The following is a 20,805-nucleotide window of genomic DNA, read 5'->3' on the forward strand; positions in this document are numbered from 1 at the left end:
TGACCTGAGCCAAAGGCAGATGCTTAACCAACTGAGCCACCCAGGCACCACTGATAAAAAAAAAAAAAACTCAACAAAGTCAGTCCTTAAAATTTATACTTGCAGGAGGCAGCTTTAAGAGAAACTTAAACTACTTGTATTCTATGAACATTCATCTAGTAGACCCAGGGTAATAGAGATTTAAAATAATAGCTTTATAAACTCAGCTTATAAATTAATTGCTGTCAGCTGTACCTTCAAAACATATCCCAAGTATGGTTACAACCTCCTTAGTCTCCCTCTTCTAGTCTTTTCTATGTCAGAGTATTGGTAACACACTACAGCGAGCCTTTTCCAAGCCTAAGCCATACCTTATAATGCTAATACTCATTCCAAAAGCCAAAATTCGTATAATGATCTGCAAGACCTTACAGGACACCCCCCCCCCCACACACACACACACACACTCACTCTGATCTTCTCTACCCCTCCTAGCAGGTCCCTTCACTCTAGCCACTCCGGCCTCCTAGCTATTCCTCAAACACAGGACTCAAACTCACAGGCCTCAGGGCCTTTGCACATGCTGCTCCCTGGGAGGGTCTTTCCCGAGGCACACAGGGCTTGCTCACTGTCTTCTCATGTCTACCCACATGACTCAGGATTAATGAGGTTACCTCTAACCACCTGCTGTAAAGGTGTAATCTTTCATTCCCACAGGTCTCTTCTCCTTTAGCATGTTTTATTGCTGGTCATTGTACATAATATGCCATCACCCCACATGTGATAGATCTGTTTATTGTTTGCCTCCTTTGTGCTGCACCCCTGGTACCCAGAATGGCAGCTGGCAAATTGATGCTAAATGCTAAACGGCAAATAAATGCTAAGGACGTGAATAAACAATACACCGAATATAAAAATACCAGGTATAGCAGATAATAAAAACTCATGAATGAGTAATATCACAAATATTGCTTATTAGTATTAATAGGGCATACATTAATTGGAATGTTTTAAATCATTTAACAGTACGTAAAATGGGAAATTTTTTGAAAAGCAAACAGTACAGGAATAATAGTTAAGTACTCTGGGTAAAAAGATCTGACAAAAGTTAGCTGTTTTTACATTTAGCATAAAATTTTTAGTATTTACCTGCCATTTTAATTATTAGTGAAATCATTTGCTTTAAGTCTCAATAAAAGAATTTTCCCCCCGAGGTAACAAAAGTAAAATATGTAATGCCTCTTTGATACTGATAAAAAGACAATGTTAAAATATGGTTATTGAAAATTCTAAAGTAAAAGGCCAATTTTCTGATTTGAATGTTATTTGGAGCTTAATTCTATGACCGATAAATAAATAGTAAAGTTGTCCCAAGAAAAAAAGGGCATTCTCATGTCTCGAGATTTAAACTTATCATTTTTTTTCCTGGGGCCTGTAGTTATTGAGATCACATGATTTTTGTAAGAATAATGTTCCATGAAAGTTTAAGATATGAGCAAATTATAAAAGAAAGTTTAATGGTAGACGCATTTCCTTTATTTATAGATATAAACAAGTTAGGACACAGAACTTCCTTCTGGCATTACATAATAAGCAAAGGGACAGCAAATGTAGTTAGGTCTGTGTTAATTATACTGGAAAGATTCTTAAAAAAAGGAATTCGCACACAATGGAACTCTGCCACTGATGCTCAACATCTTCCTCTTACATCTATCTGCCTATGGGTCTCATTCTGCCTTCAGAGAAAGCATCATATGCAGGCGCACGTACACACACACACCCTTTTTTGAAAGGCAGATTTGTCCAAAAATAGTTCCTATACGTATTAAGGCCTATACAAATTTATTTTATTAAATTCCTACATGAACGAAGAGCTCTCATGACGGATTTTAGAACTCGTGCTATTCATCAATCTGGAAGATTAGGCATTTAGAAACAAACAGAATCCATTCTGTATTCTGGCCCTCTTGTCATCACTATCAACTCTTTCTGTAAAAAAGTACAATGTAAGCTCTAAATTGAGAAGGGTGTTTTTGAAAGACTACTCAGAAACAAGAGAGAGGAACAGTATTATCTTCTCCATCTTCTACCTCTCATGGCTTTTGAGGTAGTTCTGATAAGAAATTAGTTTCTATGAAGGAAAGAATCATTACATTATATTTCAAGAAAGATCTAAGAGGAAAAGAGTGTGAAACTGGGTTGTAGAGTCAGGCATTTGAGCAGAAGAGCAAACATCAATGAGGGAATGTGCTTAAATATTTAAATATGGACTAACCTCATAGCTTCACTTCCCTTGAACAGTTTATAGTTCATACATTTTATGGTCCTTTTTTCCAGTATAATATAACCTTTCAGAGGCCCATAAAGAACAATAAGAACGAATTTTAATACCCATTTCATCCGGCAGCCAACAGGTTTTTAAAAAACAATGCTCCTGAAAACATCCTCCAAAAAAGAGGGTTAGAAAGCCCAAGGATTTTTTCTGGTCTCAAATTATGAGACCTTGCTGGAGGTCCATAATGGAAGCAAGGCATATTAAGGTGTTTGAGAAGTCTGATAGTAAAGAAATCGGTTTGACATCACTTCTCAAAATTATTTAATCATGGGATCTCTCCACAATTCCCACTTAAAAAGCATCATTTAGTGCTGACAAGCCATCTGTTTTATTATTTAATGAAAACTGTAACATATTCCATGGTTATTTTCTCAATCGTTTTATCAGCTAGACCAACCTCTAGATACTTGAGGGATAAAAGTGTCCTTGGTTTTATAATCTCTAGGAGTCTGTATGTTGCCTGGAACAGAGTCCTCAGGAACTAATACCCCTGGAGTTAACATTGTGTAGGCAAGTCTGGTAAATTGATGAGCTAGATTTCCCAACCCCCTCCCTCCCCAGCTCATCAAGTACCATCCTTTGTCATGGCAGTTTGGAGGCTTGCAATAAAAGCTATTTTGCAAGCAATGACAGGGCCGATGACCAAGTTCATGGTGATTCTGAGTTTCTTAGAGGCTTCTTTTCATGTGCCCTCTCCCATGAGGAATGTGGGACATCTTAGCTTCCTCTAGACAAAGTGGGAAGGGGAGAGACACGTAGGGAGTAGCATTTCTGGACTGTCAATTCTGCTCACAGCACAGCAGGTAAAAGTCACTTTGCACTTCGTGTATTTCCCATCAATGTCCATTTGTGAAGAGAATAAAAAGGAGAGGAAGACACAGCATGAGAATAAGAAATGATGGAAAGAGAAGGAAGAAAACAACAGTCTCATATTTCTGTTCCCTAACCTAGAACACGTCTTACTGTTCCAAACAAAATGGTACCTCATTTGGATGGTCATATATTGGTCACATAATCAGTGTCCTTTAATTTTCCCGGAAGTTTTACTTATCCAGAAGAAATTAATTGACCCTTACGTTCACTGAGCTAGAAGAAACATTTTCTAGGAGAAAATACTTCGCAAATGAAATTTTAAAATCCTGTTTTCTTTCCAAGCACTCCTCCCTAATTCTTATTTGTATTTCCTACTGTAGTCTATTTTCTTTGGAGGTTCTAAAAAACAAGATACTTCTTAAAAAATGCAGTAATTGGACTCTATGAAGGTATGAGATCTTGTGACTCAGCTTTTTGTTAAGTTACTGACAAACATACAGGTCATGGACAGTAATCAAGGTGTTTGATAACTGGCCTCTCCTGGAATCAAACTAAATTCATTACTGCACATCATTCTACAAGTCAAGAGAAATAAAATATCATGGTGATTTTTAGACAAAAATAAAGAGCATAAGATTGGTAGTATTCTCTGATAGGTCATCTTTGACCCATACCTAATATTATTTTAACAAACCAATTTTTTAGTTAAAGGTCTATATGAACGTAATTTAGGAGAGCAATCCAGAAAAACAAAAGACAAAAATTAAAATTTCTTTAGATGTCCCAATTATAAATAATAGGTAATATTCTTTTGTAAATATAATTCCAGTTTTCATTCTATAAAATCTAATCATAACTTTTTTTTTTTAAGATTTTATTTATTTGACAGAGAGAAACACAGCAAGAGAGGGATCACAAGCAGGGGGAGTGGGAGAGGGAGAAGCAGGCTCCCCGCGGAACAGGAAGCCCGATGCGGGGCTCGATCCCAGGACCCTGGGACCGTGACCTGAGCCGAAGGCAGCTGCTCAACTGACTGAGCCACCCAGACACCCCTAATCATAATGTTTTAATTCTGATTTGTAATTGGATTATTTTTTAATTCTTATAATGAAGTATCAACATCTCACATTATTCAAAAATCCTAATATATGCTTTTTTAATAGAAGCATCATACTTCATTTTATGGATGTACCAGAATTTATTAATCCAATATTCCATTTGAATTTAGACTTTTTCCCTGTATTTCTTCCTCCATAGAGTATATGATATACTTATATTCTTACATATATATATATAATCTTAACACTATAATTTTTTTAACCCATCTCTTATTATTTCCTTGGGGTAAATTCCTTTTTTCTTTTTTTAAAGACTTTATTTATTTATTTTACACAGAGAGAGAGAGAGAGAGAGAGAGAGAGAGAGAGAGAGAGAGAGAGAGAACGAGAACAAGCAGGGGGAGTAGCAGGGGGAGAGAGAGAAGCAGGCACCCCCTGAGCAGGGAGCCTGATGTGGGGCTGGATCCCAGGACCCTGGGATCATGACCTGAGCCGAAGGCAGATGCTTAACCGACTGAGCCACCCAGGTGCCCTCTTGGGGTAAATTCCTAAAAGCATATTGTTAGTTTAAGTGGTGCTGTGGATTGAAGTGTGTCCACCCTGAATGAAAATCATATGTTGAAGTCCTATCCCCCAATGTTAGTACATTTGGAGATGAGCCGCTTAGGAGGTAATTAAGGTTAAAAGAGGTCAGTCATAAGGGTAGAGCACTAATCTGATAGGACCAGTGGCCTTATGAGAAGAGCAAGAGTGAGATTTTCTCTGAGGACAGAGGGAGAAGGCAGTCATCTGCAAGCCAGGAAGAGAGTCTCCCCCAGAACCTGACTGCTGGCCTCTGACTTCCGTCTCCAGAACTGTGAGAAAGTACATTTCTATTGTTTAAGCCACCTAGTTGATGGAATTTTGTTATGGCAGCCCAAGCTAAGGCAAATGTAATGATATTTTCAACATTTGATACTACAAAATTGCTTTTTAAGAAAGTACTTATCAGTTTGCACTGTGACCCATGTGCGTGAAATGATTAATTTCCCTGCAACCTCATCAACTGCGGTTTTTATCATTTGTTATAATCATTTTCAATTTTATACATAAAAAGGTATTTCATTGTCTTAATCTATTAATTTCTGTGTGGTAAAATGATACAATTTTTCTGGTTTACACAGGGTCTTTCCATGGGTCATAAAAATCATTGCATTTGATTAAGAACAATAGTTAATTGTGAACTCTACTAAGGGCCCCAATATTTCACCCATAAAATTTGTAAACCAATGGTCCCATGTCATTCATTTCCTTACTTAACAGATATTTACTGAGTACCTGCCTAGGTCCTGGGGATACTACTAGTGTTACGGAACTTGGACTGGATCGCCCGACGGAAGAACCAAGGGGCACTTGCAGATCTTGGAGATAAGAGGTTTATTTAATGCCAGTGGGCTCAGAGAGTGCTCTCCAAAGGTCTGAGCCCCGAGCACAAAGGGAGCAATTTATACACTTCTACTTCTGCATACTTGGCACTTTTGGCGCGTGCGTGAAGCAGGGCAGGGAGAAGGACCAGGACTGGTGCGTGAGGGAAGCACAGCAGGGAGAAGAAGCCGGAAGAGCCCCGGGGCAAGGACTGGGACTCTCTTGCTGGCTCGGTCGGCCATCTTAGGACACAGATTTTCCTTATCACAAGCACAACAAAAATGTCTCCTGCCCTAACAGAGTTTATAATAGGGAAAGGCGTAAAAAAGAAAAATCAGACAGTAATGTACAATTACACCGAAGAAGGGCAAAAGTACAAAGCTTTGAGGTAGTATGGATTTTCGGGGAAGGACTCAGTTTGGGATGATATTGAAGTTGAGATGTGACAGACGAGCAGCAGTTAATCGGTGCAACCTGAAGTAGAGGTTATAGAAAGGGCTCCAACAGGTTCTCCAGAGAGATGTTCAAATATTTTTTTTTTTCAAAACGGAAATTTTATCATGTGACTTCTGCTCCTAGTATAGCGGATCGACTTGATACCCCAAATAAACCTTTTCACTACAAAACACCTAAACACTGCATAAGTTATAACAAGCATATAGTTAAATGAGGTAAACTTCTAAGAAAGTCAAACTCTCCAAAGGCTAGGAAAATGAAAATGAACCAGAAACTGGAACCAAAGTAGGGATGAATATGAACATCAGGGCTGCCTTGGGGGAAAATGTGTGTACTAAGGAGGCTTTACAGCCGTGTTTAAGAGAATGCACCACTGGGTCTGCGACCCCACAGACCGCTGAACCTGAGATTCCTGCAAAGACTGGGACCCATGAATGGGCTGTACTCTCAGTTAAAGGATGGTCCAGAAAGAATCAATATTCTTGTAAGGGGGAGCCAACAAGAAAATCTGTTTCTACATCTAAAGAGGGAGTGAAGGAGTCTTTCCTGAGAATATGCACCATATGCCTGGCCTCATTAAACTGGGAACTACCTATGCAATCAAGAAATCGCCAAGATAAGAAAATAAAGTAGCTCCAGTAGCACCTCCATCACCAAATAAAAGAGCAAATCCTCTTTAAAAGAAAGTATTCTCAAACCAGGCCTTGTAGAATTCTCATGAATTTCAAGTATATTTGCTTACTAAAAACAAAACAAACAAAAAAAACCCCAAACACTAGCTGAATAAGAAAACAGAGACCACGGCAAAAATATCAGCGGAAATAAGACATAAACACCTAGAAAATTTAGTTATTGAAATTGATCAGAATAGAATTTATAAAAGGTCTAAGGAAAAAAGGGGGTGGATAAAAACCAAGAATCAAATCAGAGATGTTCAGAAACAATCAAATGGGTTTTAAAAAGAACCCAATAGTATTTCCAGAACTAAAATATTTAGTAATTGAAATTAGCAATATATGGGTTGAAAAGTAGATGTTATAGCTAAAGAGAATTAAGTAGAGAAAAGGTTGGCAAACTATAGCCCACCACCTGTTTTTATGAATAAAGTTTTATTAGAACACAAACCACAAGGGGCACCTGAGTGGCTTAGTCAGTAAGTGTCTGCCTTCAGCTCAGGTCATGATCCCAGGGTCCTGGGATCAAGCCCTACATCGGGCTCCCTGCTCAGCGGGAAGCCTGCTTCTCCCTCTCCCCCTGCTTGTGTTCACTCTCTCGCTGTGTCTCTGTCAAATAAATAAAATCGTTTAAAAAAAAAAAAAGAACACAAACCACACTCACTTGTTTACATATTGCTCATGGCTCTTTTTGCACTAAAACACAGAGTTGAACAATTGTAGCAGAGACCATACGACCCACAAAGCCCAAAAGACGTATTATGTTTACTATCTGGCCCTTTATAGAAAAAACTTTGCCAAGTTCTGAGTAGAAGAGAACTAAAAATATAACAAAGAATGCAGCTGGAGAAATAAGTAGACAGAATATGTATTACAGACATTAAAAGAGATACAGAAGATAAAATGCCTCATATATGATCCTTGGAATTTTAGAAAAGAGTGAGATTAGAGTAGAAACAGTATTTAAAGAGATAATAATATTCCAGGATGATGGCAAACATGGATCTTCACATCCAAATCAGAGTAAATTCAAAGAAATCCACACTTACTCAATATCAGGGCACATGGATCAGAAATCCACAGGAATCCCAAACAGAATCCATGAAAAGAAATCCACATGTGGATATGTTATAGCAAACCCACAAAACACTAAAGAACAAAATAATCTTGAAAGTATCTGGAGAGCAAAGACTAATCCTCCTCAAAAGAATGGCAATTTGATTGTGAACGGCCTTTGTATTGGTAATAGGGGAAGCCACAAGGAAATAGAGTATTATCTTCAAAGTTCTGAGAGAAAGTAACTGTCAATCTAGAACTGCACACCTAGCAAAATTTTCTTTATAAAATGTGGATGAAACAAGCACAATTCCAAATAAAAATTCACTATCTATAGGTGCTCCATTATCAGAAATTCCAGAGAATATACTTTAGGAAAAAGGAAAATAATTTCTAAATCTAAGCAAGTATTGAGTACAAAACAGAATATAAATAAACAAGGACACCACTAAAATACCAGGCAAAATAAGCATGTGAGAGAGGAAGGGCATGGCTGGAGCAAAATGTTCCACTCTTAGAAGGAGAGGAAATTTGTTGATTACCATAAAACTAAAAATATAAGCAATATGCACAGTAAAATCTCAATGTTGGAAAATGTAAACTATTGAGGAGGAAAAAATAGAAGATTCTGGATGAAACAAGGAGGCAAGAAAAACAAAAAGCTTACAAACATGAGTCAAAAAAAAAAAAAAAAGGCCAAAATCAAATGGTAGAAATGAATTTACTTGCATCAACACACATGCTAATTGTAAATGGACTAAGTGGATTAAAAAAAAAAAAAAAGAAATTGTCATAATGGAGAATTAAATCAGAATCTAGTTTGCTATTTATAAGGTACACTAAAACACAAAAATACAGAAAGGCTAAAAGTATGAATAAACATATCAGACAAATACCCACCAAAAGAAGGTTACATTAATAACCATCTAAGGAAACTTGAATGCAAAATGCATTGATAGTTATTAAAAGGATCATTAGATAATAATAATTTCCATTTACCGGAAGATTTAACAATTTAAAACTTGAATGTGCCTTAATAAATAACCTCAAGTACAAAGTATGATACAAAGTAACAATTGGCCTAAGCAGAAGGAAGAAACCACATGGTAGTGACAACTTTCCACTCATCAGTCACCGAAAATACAAGAGGACTTTGCAGCATGTTTTAGTACCAGAAAGTAACAAAGTGCTTTAAATTAAAAAAAGGATGGGGCACATCACAGGGAGTAAGCCTAAAAGAGCTCTGTGGCTCAAGGTGGAACGATCTGAGCAAGAAAATAAAAGCAGTATCAGATTATAACCCGAAGTATCAAATAACTACATATGAATCGGATTGATATAAACAAATGGTTGATTAAATAGAGGAGAATGGACAATTTTCCTTGCAGAAGAATTCCAAATGAAGTATGTAACTGGTCCTCCCTCTGGGAAATGCCATTTAATTCCACTTGAGTGTGAGGTGGACCTAGTGACTTACTTTCAAAAAATATAGAGAAAGCAAAGTACTTTCTTTAGAGTGGAGAAACCTGGCATATATTACCTTACCCACGTGATCATGGCTAACATGACCAGTGATGTCCTCTGGGTATCATGTACTCCCTGATAGGCTGGGAGAAGAGAGCATTTATCTCTTCAAAAACCCATCACCTCTAACCATGAAAATGTCACACAAACCCAAGTTGAGGGATGTTTGACAAGATACTCGACCAGAACTCCCCAAAACTGTCAAGGCTGTGAAAAAGAAGACAAGACCGAGGAACAGCCACAGATCAGAGGAGCCATGACAAATTGAAGGCAGCATGAATGGCATCCTGAGTTGGACCTTGGGACAGAACAAAAGGACATCAATAACAAGGACAAAAAAAAATGGACTGGGAAATCCAGATAAGAACCGGTAGTCAGTTAACGGTAACGTGCCAATGTTGGTTTCTTAAGTTTTGACAAATGTACCATGCTAATATAGGATGGAACATTAGAGGGAACAAATACAGAAATTCCCTGTAATATCCTTCCAATATTTCTGCAAATCTAAAATTATTCTAAAAAGTTGATTTTTAAAAAAATTAATGAAAAGGGGAAGGAGCAGTCTAGTTCAACAAAGCCGAAAGTTACATTATTGAAAAGACTAATAAAGTTTACGAACTTTTGGCACGATGAACTGGGGAGAAAAAAGAGAAGGTAAAAATAAACAATATTAGAATGTGCAAAAAGCAGGTAGAGCAAAAAGTACAAAGAGAACAATGTGAACTTAATATCAATGCATTTGAAAACTTAGATAAAATGCACTATTTCTTGAAAAGCCGTAACCTGACAAAACTCAGTCAAGAGATAAACAGAAAGCTTGTATAGTACTTTAACTACAAAATAAACTAATGCAGTAGGTAAAAATCTTTCCACATATAAGTCTCAAAGCCCAGATAGTTTTAAAGATGAGTTATTGATAAATATTAAAAAAAAAAAAGTCATTTGACACTTATCCAGAGCAAGCTGGAAAGCTCCCCGAACTCATTTTATATGGCTATGATAACCTGGATACCACATCTTGACAGGAGCAGTGGGAGAAAGGAAAACAGTAGGCCAATTCTGTGCGTCAACATAGATCTAGGGGCACCTGGGTGGCTCAGTTAAGTGTCTGCCTTCGGCTCGGGTCATGAACCCAGGGTCCTGGGATCCAGCCCCATGTCTGGCTCCCGGCTCGGCTGGGAGCCTGCTTCTCCCCCTCCCTCTGCCTCTTCCCTGCTCATGCTCTCTCTCTCTCTGTATCTGTCTCAAATGAATAAATAAAATCTTTAAAAATAAATAAAAAAAAATAAATAAATACACATCTAAAAACCCTAAACTGACTGGTAATAGTAACAGTTAAGTGGTATAGATGTGCACAGATAGCTTTTTATGTAACAGCATTACATACTACATTCTTAAAAAACTTTAGTACATTAGAAAATTACATGGAAATCCAACTGAAGACCCCAAACTTTTCCACACCTAATTCTAGACACGAAGAAGGCTCTAAAGGTCCCACGCTTAAGAAAAGCTACACTAGTGGGTAGCTCTTGCATCTGTTGTTAACCTGATTTGAACGCTAACACGTATTGAAGAAATCCTTTGTCTTCTCTCTTCCTTAATGATTTTCCTTCAGTAGGCTCTTTTGTGCATTATTTCAGAAAAATCTCGAGCTTTATGCTGTGAATGAATGGTGTGGAGGGAAAACAGAGGTAACTGACCTTAATAACTATTCCTCGGGTTGCAGTCTAGGGACTCACTTACCCTGGGTGACTGGGTTCCTGACTCCTGCTTTCGGCCACATCTTTGCCACTGTCACGTTAGGGCCCACAGTGTTTTCCAGCAACGGGAGGTACACGGCATTGATAGAGTTATTCATCGTGAACAGATGAGAAACTGAGGCTCAGACAGGACCAACTGCTCAAAATGAAATAGGAGAGCCAGGGCAGGGAGGCAGATGTTCTCCTAGCTCAGTGCTATTTGCCACATACTAAGTCTCTTCACCTACCACTCCCTTTCTGTTTTTGTCTGTCTTGTTTTGAAAGGCGTAACGACTTTGCTCTAGTAGTGAACTCCAAGCTCGGTGGGGACAGATGACATTGCTGGGCAAGCCTGACTGAGGCAGATCTGAGGTTGTTCTATAGTTTCGGATAGAATCCACAAAGAAGCCTCAGGGTATACTGAGGAGGTACTCATTGGTCACCGTCCCTTCCACCTTTGCACCAGTAGGATGAAACCTGTTCACCTGGCCACATTACATGAAGACAAATCTTGTTTACAGCATTTGATCTGGTTGCCCACCTGTCCCAGAAGCGAGTCTCCAGATTCGCAACTGATAGGACATTTACACTTATTTTCTCTACGTCATATATCAAAGACTAGCACGAAGAAGTGGTAAAGGAAAAAAAGAAAGTCGTAAGGAAAATCCTTGATGAGCCTATTTGATGCAATCATCCATGATTTTACTCACAAAGGCATCATGGTCTCTAAAATTAGAGACAGGAAGTTGAGGCACAATTTCTGAAGTGATAGATAAGAGGAAATGTTATCATCTATGAAGACAGAGACATCGTCATATAATAACGTGACTGATTCCACGGAGGCCACCTACTACTCTGTGACATAACCTGGAGTCCAGAGAAAGTAGGGATTACTTTGTATATGCACTCCAGTCATGTCGTCGTCCGGTACCTGTACTTGAAAGCTGGTGCAGCTGAGCTGGCCCTTGTCGGGTGCGGAGCAGGCCGCAGATGGCCCTACTAAACTGCCCCAGAGCCCATGAAGACATTGGACACACACACCTTACGGTAAGCGGACACATAAAAGCCATTCTGTGTTGCTGCTTAACCTTCCCCACCCTCAGCCTGACTAGCAAAACCGAGATGTATAACCACACATATCAACCTAGAACTTTGCCCTGTAATGCATTGTCTCCAAAAGTCTCTTTTCTCCTTGCTGTGGGTCCTCAGCGGCGCAATCGCCGAGTGTGAGGCTGTGTGAGACACATTCCTCCTGCAGGAATGTGTCTGTTTCTGTCCTTGACTCACTTTTTTCTTCCTTCCTTTTTCTCTCTCTTCCTCAGTCTTAGCACCAGCCAGACCTTTTCTGTTTAACTCTATTCTTTTATTCTGAAGCGCTCCGAGTGCTATTCACGGGAGATGTGGTGGCAGAGAGCACCTAGAGAGCTCAAAGCTGGGTAATAAGGATGTGCTCCCGGAAGCATTTCCAATCCAGACAGCACTGTTGTCCTTCACTTCAGTCGATAACAAAAGGCGATCCTTTTTCCTTTTTGAATTTTTGACAGAGGTAGCTCAGGTAATGAGCAAAACGGTGCTCTGAATGCGTGTCTTGACAGACATAAAAATGATCATAAAGAGAGACTATGGCAAGCACTGTAGAAAAGTCAGACTTGACACTGACAGTATTTTCAACAAAAGTCTATATAAATATCAGATACTGCAGACCTGGATAAGAGAAGCTTATGCTCATATGGCGAGGTTGCTAAAACCCGAACATTCTATTAGCAAAAAACTGAAGAGTCTAATTACATATGCGCTGCAGTATTTCCACTTAGCATGAGGTATTGCAGCTCTACCTACTTTTCCCGGTTTTCTCCTCTCACAATTTACATCCCCGTGGCTGACTGGCAAAGGCAAGCATGACAGAAAAACAACTAATCAATACTGATAGAGTATAATTACCATATTTCCCCTTTTACACATGACACCTTAGAGTTTCAGAAAGGTTAAGTGATCTGCCCAACCTGGGTCACTTTGCAGATTTTAGAGCCAGACTCAAGTAGGGATCTTTTGCCTCTTTTTTTATTCTTTCATTGTGACAGCATGACATTTCTGAATGACATCTGTTAGACTCTACAGATTACAGGAAACATCATACCCCTTCAGTTTATCTTAGATAACTTCTACCTTAAACTGAGGTTCAAATTTCCCTAAAACCGGCATTTCTCCTTTTTCTTAAGCTACATGTCACCCAAATGTTGAATCCCAGACCGACTCCAATTTGTTTTATACCACCCAGAGATACCTGAAAATGTACACATTTTAACCTGGAAAATCGATTTAATGTGTAATATTAGGTATAATGCATGCATGAACATATAAACACACCTTAAATTACACTTTACGGTGTGCCATTATAGAGAAAACAATAGTTTTACAGAATAAAAGTAACTATGGCAACCTATAGATTCAAATCAGCTGCCTCGAGGCAGCAGCTTCCAGGTGCCTCAGTAACTTTCCATTAGAATGTGTCTCAAACACACCCGTTTCGGGGGAAGCATCAGCTGAATTTCCTACTTAATGTTCTCAATTTGATTATCCCTTTCAGTGTCAATGACTACAACAATTTGATCATACACAATTCTCTGGGTGTGTCTGTTTGACTGCAACCTTTTTATCCTCTTGCATTTCCGAGTCCTGCCTAACATTGGGAGACCTGTCTTTTGATATCCACTGGTCGGGAGGAAGACAGACAGAACCAGGAGCTAAGAAACCGGTGTAGTAAAAAAGCCGCGCATGTTGGTTGTCTGTTAGCCATCCCAACTGTCCCCTGTTCTCGCCGCTCCCTTACTGCCCCCGCCCCGCCCCCACCCCACCCGGCGAAGCTTGTGGAGTGCAGACAGTTTACTTTGGAGTAATGGGAGACAAGGCTACCGTCTGCAACTTTCCCCTAATGCCCAAGTAAGGATGAGTTCCATAATGAGGTAAAACCCTGAACTGATCCTGAGACTAGAACTGGTTTTCTTTTACTGTGGGATGAGAAGTGGCAACAACAACAACTTCAATTCAAAAATATTTATTGTGGGGGCGCCTGCGTGGCTCCGTCGTTAAAAGCGTCTGCCTTCGGCTCAGGTCATGATCCCGGGGTCCTGGGATCGAGCCCCGCATTGGGCTCCCTGCTCTGCGGGAAGCCTGCTTCTCCCTCTCCCACTCCCCCTGCTTGTGTTCCCTCTCTCGCTGTGTCTCTGTCAAATAAATAAATCAAATCTTAAAAAAAAAAATTACTGTGTGCCCACAACATGCAAGGCAATGTGGCACATCCTCCTACAGAGCATAACAGGTGAAGAGAACCAATTTTTGTCTTCAAAATATGACCTTGTGGGATAGAAGGAGGGCAGTGTGTGTGGATTTAGCATGTCGGTTTGCACGATAAAGTTTATAAGGAAACTACAGACAAAAGGTGTTCTGTGTCCGTGTCAACAGAAGTCTTCTTCAAGGAGTTTTATGATACCGGACTATCACAAACTTGGGAAAAGAAACATTACGTGGAGAATAAACAAGTTGCCTGGGTTAAAGATCATGGGGGAGGGGTACTGGGAGAGACGTCTGGGTGGACGGGGCAGGAATGATGTTGAGAAAACCCTGATACTATTATAGCTTGGAACCTACCTTTAATTTCATAATCAAACAAGAATCTGAAGTTTTCCAAAAGGAGTATAATAAAAGTTAATCTGTAATTCTGAAGGTGATTGCTAGACTGTTGTTGGGAGAAAAAGAAGTAGTAGAGAGATGTATAAAAATAAATAAGCCAGAAGAAAAAGAAGGCTTGAGTGTGGATAGTGCAATGGAAATGATAGGGTGCTATAAAGGCAGAACATTGGCACAGGCAACAGACTGGGTCTAGGAGGTGAAAGAAAAAGATGAATGGAAAATGAATAGGCCATGAATGGAAGTGATATTCACATAACTAATGCAGTCATTCATTCATTAACCAAATGTTTACTGAACACCTATTTTGTGCCAGGAGAGTTACTTTTTGCCAGGCACCCTGTTAGGAGCTAAAAGAGGTACAGGAGCTGGTTTAGTGAGATGATGGACTCAATTTCTTTTTTAAACATGTATTTATTTTAGAGGGGGGTGGACTGGCAGGGGGAGAGGAGAAAGAGAATCCCAAGCAGACCCTGCACTGAGCCCAATGTGGGGCTCGATCTCCATGACCCTGAGATCATGACCTGAGCCAAAATCAAGAGTTGGAGGCTTAACCAACTGAGCCACCCGGGCACCCCAAGATGATGGACTTCATTTTATACACAGAGAGTTGAAAGTGCCCGAACATTCAAGCTGTCAATTGTTGATAGAGACCTATAGCTTAGGAAAGTAATTGGTTTGGAATTCTCTGTATAAAGACAGGTCACTGAAGCTGTGGAAAGGGGCAAGATCACTGAAGTACAATTTTTCTGTGAAGTAGAAAAATTCTCAGAACAGAGCAAGTTCAAGAACAGATGTGAGAAAAGAACTATACTGCACTTGGGAGTCTGGAGGAAAAAAAAGTTATTAGCAAAGAGATGGTCAAAAATAAATAAGAAGGGAGCCGAGATGAGATAGTGCTGCATCAGGGCAGATAAGCGGCGTCTCAAGTAGCACAAGTCCTTGGAAAGTCCGGAGCATCAACTTTTCAATGGGAGTAAGGGGGGGCGAAGCTGGAGAAAAGGCTACTGGGTTAGGTCCTTACCCAGTCTATCTCAAGAAGCCTTGTTGGCAAGGGAGGAGCTAGAAGCCCAATGAGAGGAATGGAGATGGAAATTTGGTTGGGAAGATAAAAGAGAACAATGGAAAGGTAGCTTGACAGCTTACCGATACTTAAGACAATGTGAGCTACCAGTTAAACTCTTTTTTTGACTATTCATGTGCCAGGCACTGTTCGAAGTGCTTGATATACATTAATGCATTTGATCCCTATGATGATTCATGAATTCTGAGAGAGATACTCCGTTATATCTTTCCCACAGATAGGGAAGTTCAGACAAGACTAGATTATGAGGCTTGCCCTACCTCACACTATTAATTCGTATTACTTTGAACCCAGGCAGTCTGACTTCAGAATCCCTTGACCACTCTGTTCTGTTGTGAGGCTAGTAAAAGCTTACACAGGCTTGTGGGAAGAAAAGAAGTACAGAGAGAGAGAAAGAGAAGGAATAATGGTTGAAACAAGCTAAAAGGGGGATGGGAGAAAGGGTACCTCCTTTGTGGGGGGAACCCCTGAAAAGGTTCCCTGGGAACAGGATTAAGAGAAGAGAGGGACTGAGACACGGAGAGATTTTAAGCTTAGAGGCACATGATGGTTGGGGCCTGCATTAGGTGACTTTTTACCCTTTTGGCTCAAAACACTAAAAGGGGACACTTGTTCCTAAAGTATAGATTAGGGGGGCTCCTTGCTTAGCGGGGAGCCTACTTCTCCCTCAGCCTGCCGCTCCCCCTGCTTGTGCTCCCCCGGACAAATAAATAAAATTAAAAATAAAATAAAATAAAATGAAGTATAGATTAGGGAAGGGGCTAAGAGAAGACACCACATAAACCTCCTTATTTATCTTGCTTTATCAGTGAAAGCTTATTCCACAGTGGAAAAGCAAGAAGCATCAGGTATACACAAACCTATCAGCAAGCCTTACCCAGACATACATATGCATAACAATAGAAATACAGAGGACACTTAAGCTGCGCCACCCTAGTACTAGGTGGTACATAAGGACTAAAAGGCAACTTCTAATCTCATAGATATTCCCTTCCTTTCTCTATCAAGTGGCTTTAACGGCAAAAAGAAACCTAAAGTGCAGCCAACGTAAATCAACAGCATATTGATGTACATTTTTCCTTTGTGAGTTTTTTCCCCGCCTCTTGCAAGAAGTGTTTGCTATTTAAAATCTGTTACTAGGTGATAGGGGCAAAGCACATTTTTCTCTCTTCCCAAGTCAACCCTACACATTTCACTGTGTGTTTGTAAGTAAAAATACCTGTTGCCGTGCACATGAGAGGCGCAGAATGCAAAGCTGTAATGGAGCAGGGTTGGGTCAATGACAGCACCATTTTCTGAATGTTCCATCAGTTCTGTAAGGTAGCAGAGATGTCTGTGACAGCCTCTCACACCATAACGGGCACAGTACTCATCTAACACAAAGACTTGGCCAGGGCTAAACCAACCCTGCAAAAGAAAAAAAAATTTCCTTTCTGTACTAGGATTTGCTTTTCTGCAGGCACTCTTTGACACTGTAAGAAGAAGCTGAATCCAAGTGTCTTTTGACATTTTTTTTTTAAATTAGTGGTAGGTTTCATATTATTTTCATAAAGCTAATGTCATCAATTTTGGACCTGATCTGGGACACTCGTAATCGAATACTGTTCTCTCTTCATTGCCACGGCAAGACACGGGCTACCTGCTTTTCTCCACTGTCATTCAAAGTTGGCCAAATTTATTCACAGTATCTAAATCATCAGTCACAGAGAATAACATTCTGAAAAACTTCAAACCCTGTATGAATCAATTATAAAGAGAATGGTTAAAGCAGATACTATAATTGAAACTGCCTAGTTGCCAAAAACATTTTATAAAGTGAACTAAGAAAATTCCAGTTAAGTCTAGTGGTAGTAAACACATCCTATTTGGGAATTTGCATATTTGGGACATTGTTCTCATTCTCTTTGTCCCTCTAGGACCATATAACAAGGGCTAATGGCTTACAATAGTTTCTGGTTCTCTCAAAATGAGATGTGAAGGGTGCGTGTGTGTACGTGGATGCTTGTGAGCCAACTGAACCAGCAGGTAGCCGGCTTGGCTAACAGTGGAGGTCAGGGTTAAGCAGAGTTGCTTTATAAAATGTTTCGATGGATCATATGGTCTAAAAATAAACAGTTTTAAAAGGGGGCAGGATAATTTTGCAAGAGAAGGAAAAGATGGGTGAGAAGTGCAAAAAGGTACAGCAGCAGTAACACACAGAAGAATAGGGGAGAAAAAAGCGCACTCAAATACTGTGGTGATGGTGCAGGCGCTCAACTAGACAGACAACATGTCTGGGAGTTACTGCGGTCTCCAGGTTAGACACATAGGCTACGGTTCGGTGACCTTTAGTGAACCGCTCGGGACACTGAAAATCAGTTGTTGAGTCATGGTTTACATCCAGGACCATCCTGCCTCTAAACAGTCTCATCACACCATGCTTACTACCCTTTAGATACAGTTGAAGACACACGGTAGTGTTCTCCTCAGACTCCTCATCACATGCGATCATCCACATCACCCAAACAACTTCTAATAATTCAGTAACTCCCTCCGCTGAGTGGAATCCACCAGGGAAGTCCCTTATTGGTGTCCACTCTAGGTGTGTTTCCCCCTGGAAAGACAGCATAGGGTTTTGTGATGCTCTTCCTCTTCATGTAAAGTTTGGGCCGGATCGGGTTTAAGCCATACAGTTACAGTTACAGAATAATAGGTACTTAAAGTCTATAAATGATTTATCAGGAAAAAAAAAATTTAAAAAAGTGATTTATCAGGGCAGTAAGTTGTCATCACAACAATAAGTGGTTTCAGTTCTTCCTGTCTATTCAAACACCTCCAGTGAGCTTGGAGCACATCCTGTCTGAAATCTTAAAGACAAGGTAGCTTTACTGTAGGTAGCTACCACATTCAGGAGCCAAGAGACTCTGTGGTGATAGATACATTTCAGAGGAACTGCCACCGACAATATAAATCCTTGGAAGGGCACATATGGATGCCTAGGCTGCAGTTTAATGCCCACATTCTGAGGAAGTCAAGCATTCCTTCAAAAAGTAAATTATATTTTATATTCCAAATTTTGGCCGGTTTCAACACAGACAGAGTAGCAGTTTACACGATTCAATCCCATTTATTTATTTATTTTTAAGGAATTCAAACTATCTTTGGAGGGCTAAATGAAACCAAAGATTTTCTCTGTTACATGGGGCCCTGTCATATTTCTCGCACTGTTTCTTTCCCCCATCACTTGGATTGTCCTTCTAGGAACAAAAGAGAAAAATAAAAGATAGCAACATTTGGTGAGCAGAATTTAAACCTTAAGACGTCTATACAGGTGTTAGTAAATCCTGTCCCAGAGGTTGTTTTATCTTCATTAAAGCCTTTATTTTCATTCAGCCTTCTCCAGAGGGACTGATAAACCACAATTCAGGGTCTGTTTGAGTCTATTCTCCTGTCTATTGAGTGGCCCGGCAGTGGTCTTCAAGTGTATAATTTTCAAATTGGGAAGCAATCGATTGGAATCCTTCATCCTTAACTCCCAACTACAGTTATTAAAGGAGTCAGGAATAAAATGCTGCTTCATAACAAGTGTTTCTCACTTAAAAAAAAAAAAAAAAACTTTCATTCTAACCTATGAGACTGGAGAGACAGACTTGTACTTACCAAGCAAGAATAGGAATCATTCAGTCTGTGATCCAAAGTCTGCCTCTGCAGTATTCTAAAAAGGAAGGCGTGGTCTAGCTTGCAAGGATTAGCAGAAATAAACTCATCCATACCATGTTTCTGAAAACGGTCTGCATCTGTAAATTCAAAAAAGCATGTATAATACATTTATTTTTCTGGCTTAATAATGGCAAATACAGTTTTTGAACACAAAATGCATGCCTCATGATAACAGGCTATTTTGTATTACAAAAAATACGATGCCAAGAATTCAGCATAGTAACATAGATTGTAATTTTTTGGAGTCTAATGAATAATTACCTGGAAAAATCTGCAAATCATTTGAAATGAGGAAATTTCTATTTTCAAAGCTACTTTTAATATTCATCAGAGAACTGATCTTATTTTCCAATTTTAAGAAAGGTAGATGCGCTTTAAGTATGTATTTACAGAAGGAACCAACTGGAAAAGAACCGAGATCTATTCATAAAAAACAGCAACGATGGCTAGAAGCTTGCTTTCCAAATGGCAAACTAGGGCAGAAATGAACACACAGGCTTCCGCTGGACCACTTCCAGTCTTTTTTTTTTTTTTTTTTGAGTCTTATTTAATGGGACCAACCTTAATGTAGAAATGGCAATGAATGCTCTCAAGCTTCAAGTTTAGGAGACATGAAAAAGGGAGCATCATGTTTGTGCAAATATGCAGACAAAGCATAACGTCCCAAATGGCACTTCAATCAAAGGTCCAAATTTACTGTTCTTTACAGATTGCATCTTTCAACGCCTGTAGACCCTGCGGGTTTATCAAAAGGCAAGCTTTTATGATTGCTTTCATTAATGGTATGTTTTGTCAAAGTCTTCAATGTGAGTTATTTACTAAGTATATAGAGAAAAAGCCATACACCACCCAAAAGGAGTGCTGGGGTGTTACTACATTAGCTCTGTTAGAAATGTAGCGCACATTGGGCAAGCAATCAGTTATCGGGATAAAAGTGGACTCTCCTGACAATGGTAGAGCTGAGGCTCCATTGTTCCTTAAAATTCATAGATAGATCTCATTCTGGTAATTATAAGAAGTAGAGTCCTAAATGTAAGCTGAATGTAGTTTTTAAAACCTATATGGTACAATCCTAAAATTGCAAAGGAAAGGAGACAAAAGTTTATTGATTAAACGCAATTATAGAGTCAGGCTCATAATAAAACTCAGTATTGATCTGTGGACATGATGCTAACATAATCAGTCACATTTAGATATTTAGCCCAGATCATATTGATCCTATGTCAAATTCAACTTTCAGCCATACTTGTGGATGGAAGAACTACGTAATTCAAGCTGAAGGGTCTTCAGAATCACA

General features: G+C 39.4%; 1 protein-coding gene across 15 annotated transcripts in view; it reads right to left on the reverse strand.

The window, feature by feature from the left end:
- The window catches only part of CADPS2 (calcium dependent secretion activator 2), a 506,725-nt gene that overhangs the window by 123,729 nt on the left and 362,191 nt on the right, over nucleotides 1-20,805 (reverse strand). For all 15 annotated transcript variants that reach the window (XM_028104882.2, XM_028104880.2, XM_028104885.2 and 12 more), the window contains 2 exons: nucleotides 19,449-19,585; nucleotides 17,029-17,216 (listed from right to left, as the gene is read on the reverse strand). In XM_028104882.2, the coding sequence (XP_027960683.1) occupies nucleotides 17,029-17,216; nucleotides 19,449-19,585 (325 nt within the window). The remainder of the gene's footprint in view (nucleotides 1-17,028; nucleotides 17,217-19,448; nucleotides 19,586-20,805) is intronic.

The sequence above is a fragment of the Eumetopias jubatus genome, unplaced genomic scaffold, assembly GCF_037043125.1.
Source record: "Eumetopias jubatus isolate StellerSeaLion01/CBP00866 unplaced genomic scaffold, mEumJub1_p1.0 scaffold_14, whole genome shotgun sequence".
Lineage (NCBI taxonomy): Eukaryota > Metazoa > Chordata > Mammalia > Carnivora > Otariidae > Eumetopias > Eumetopias jubatus.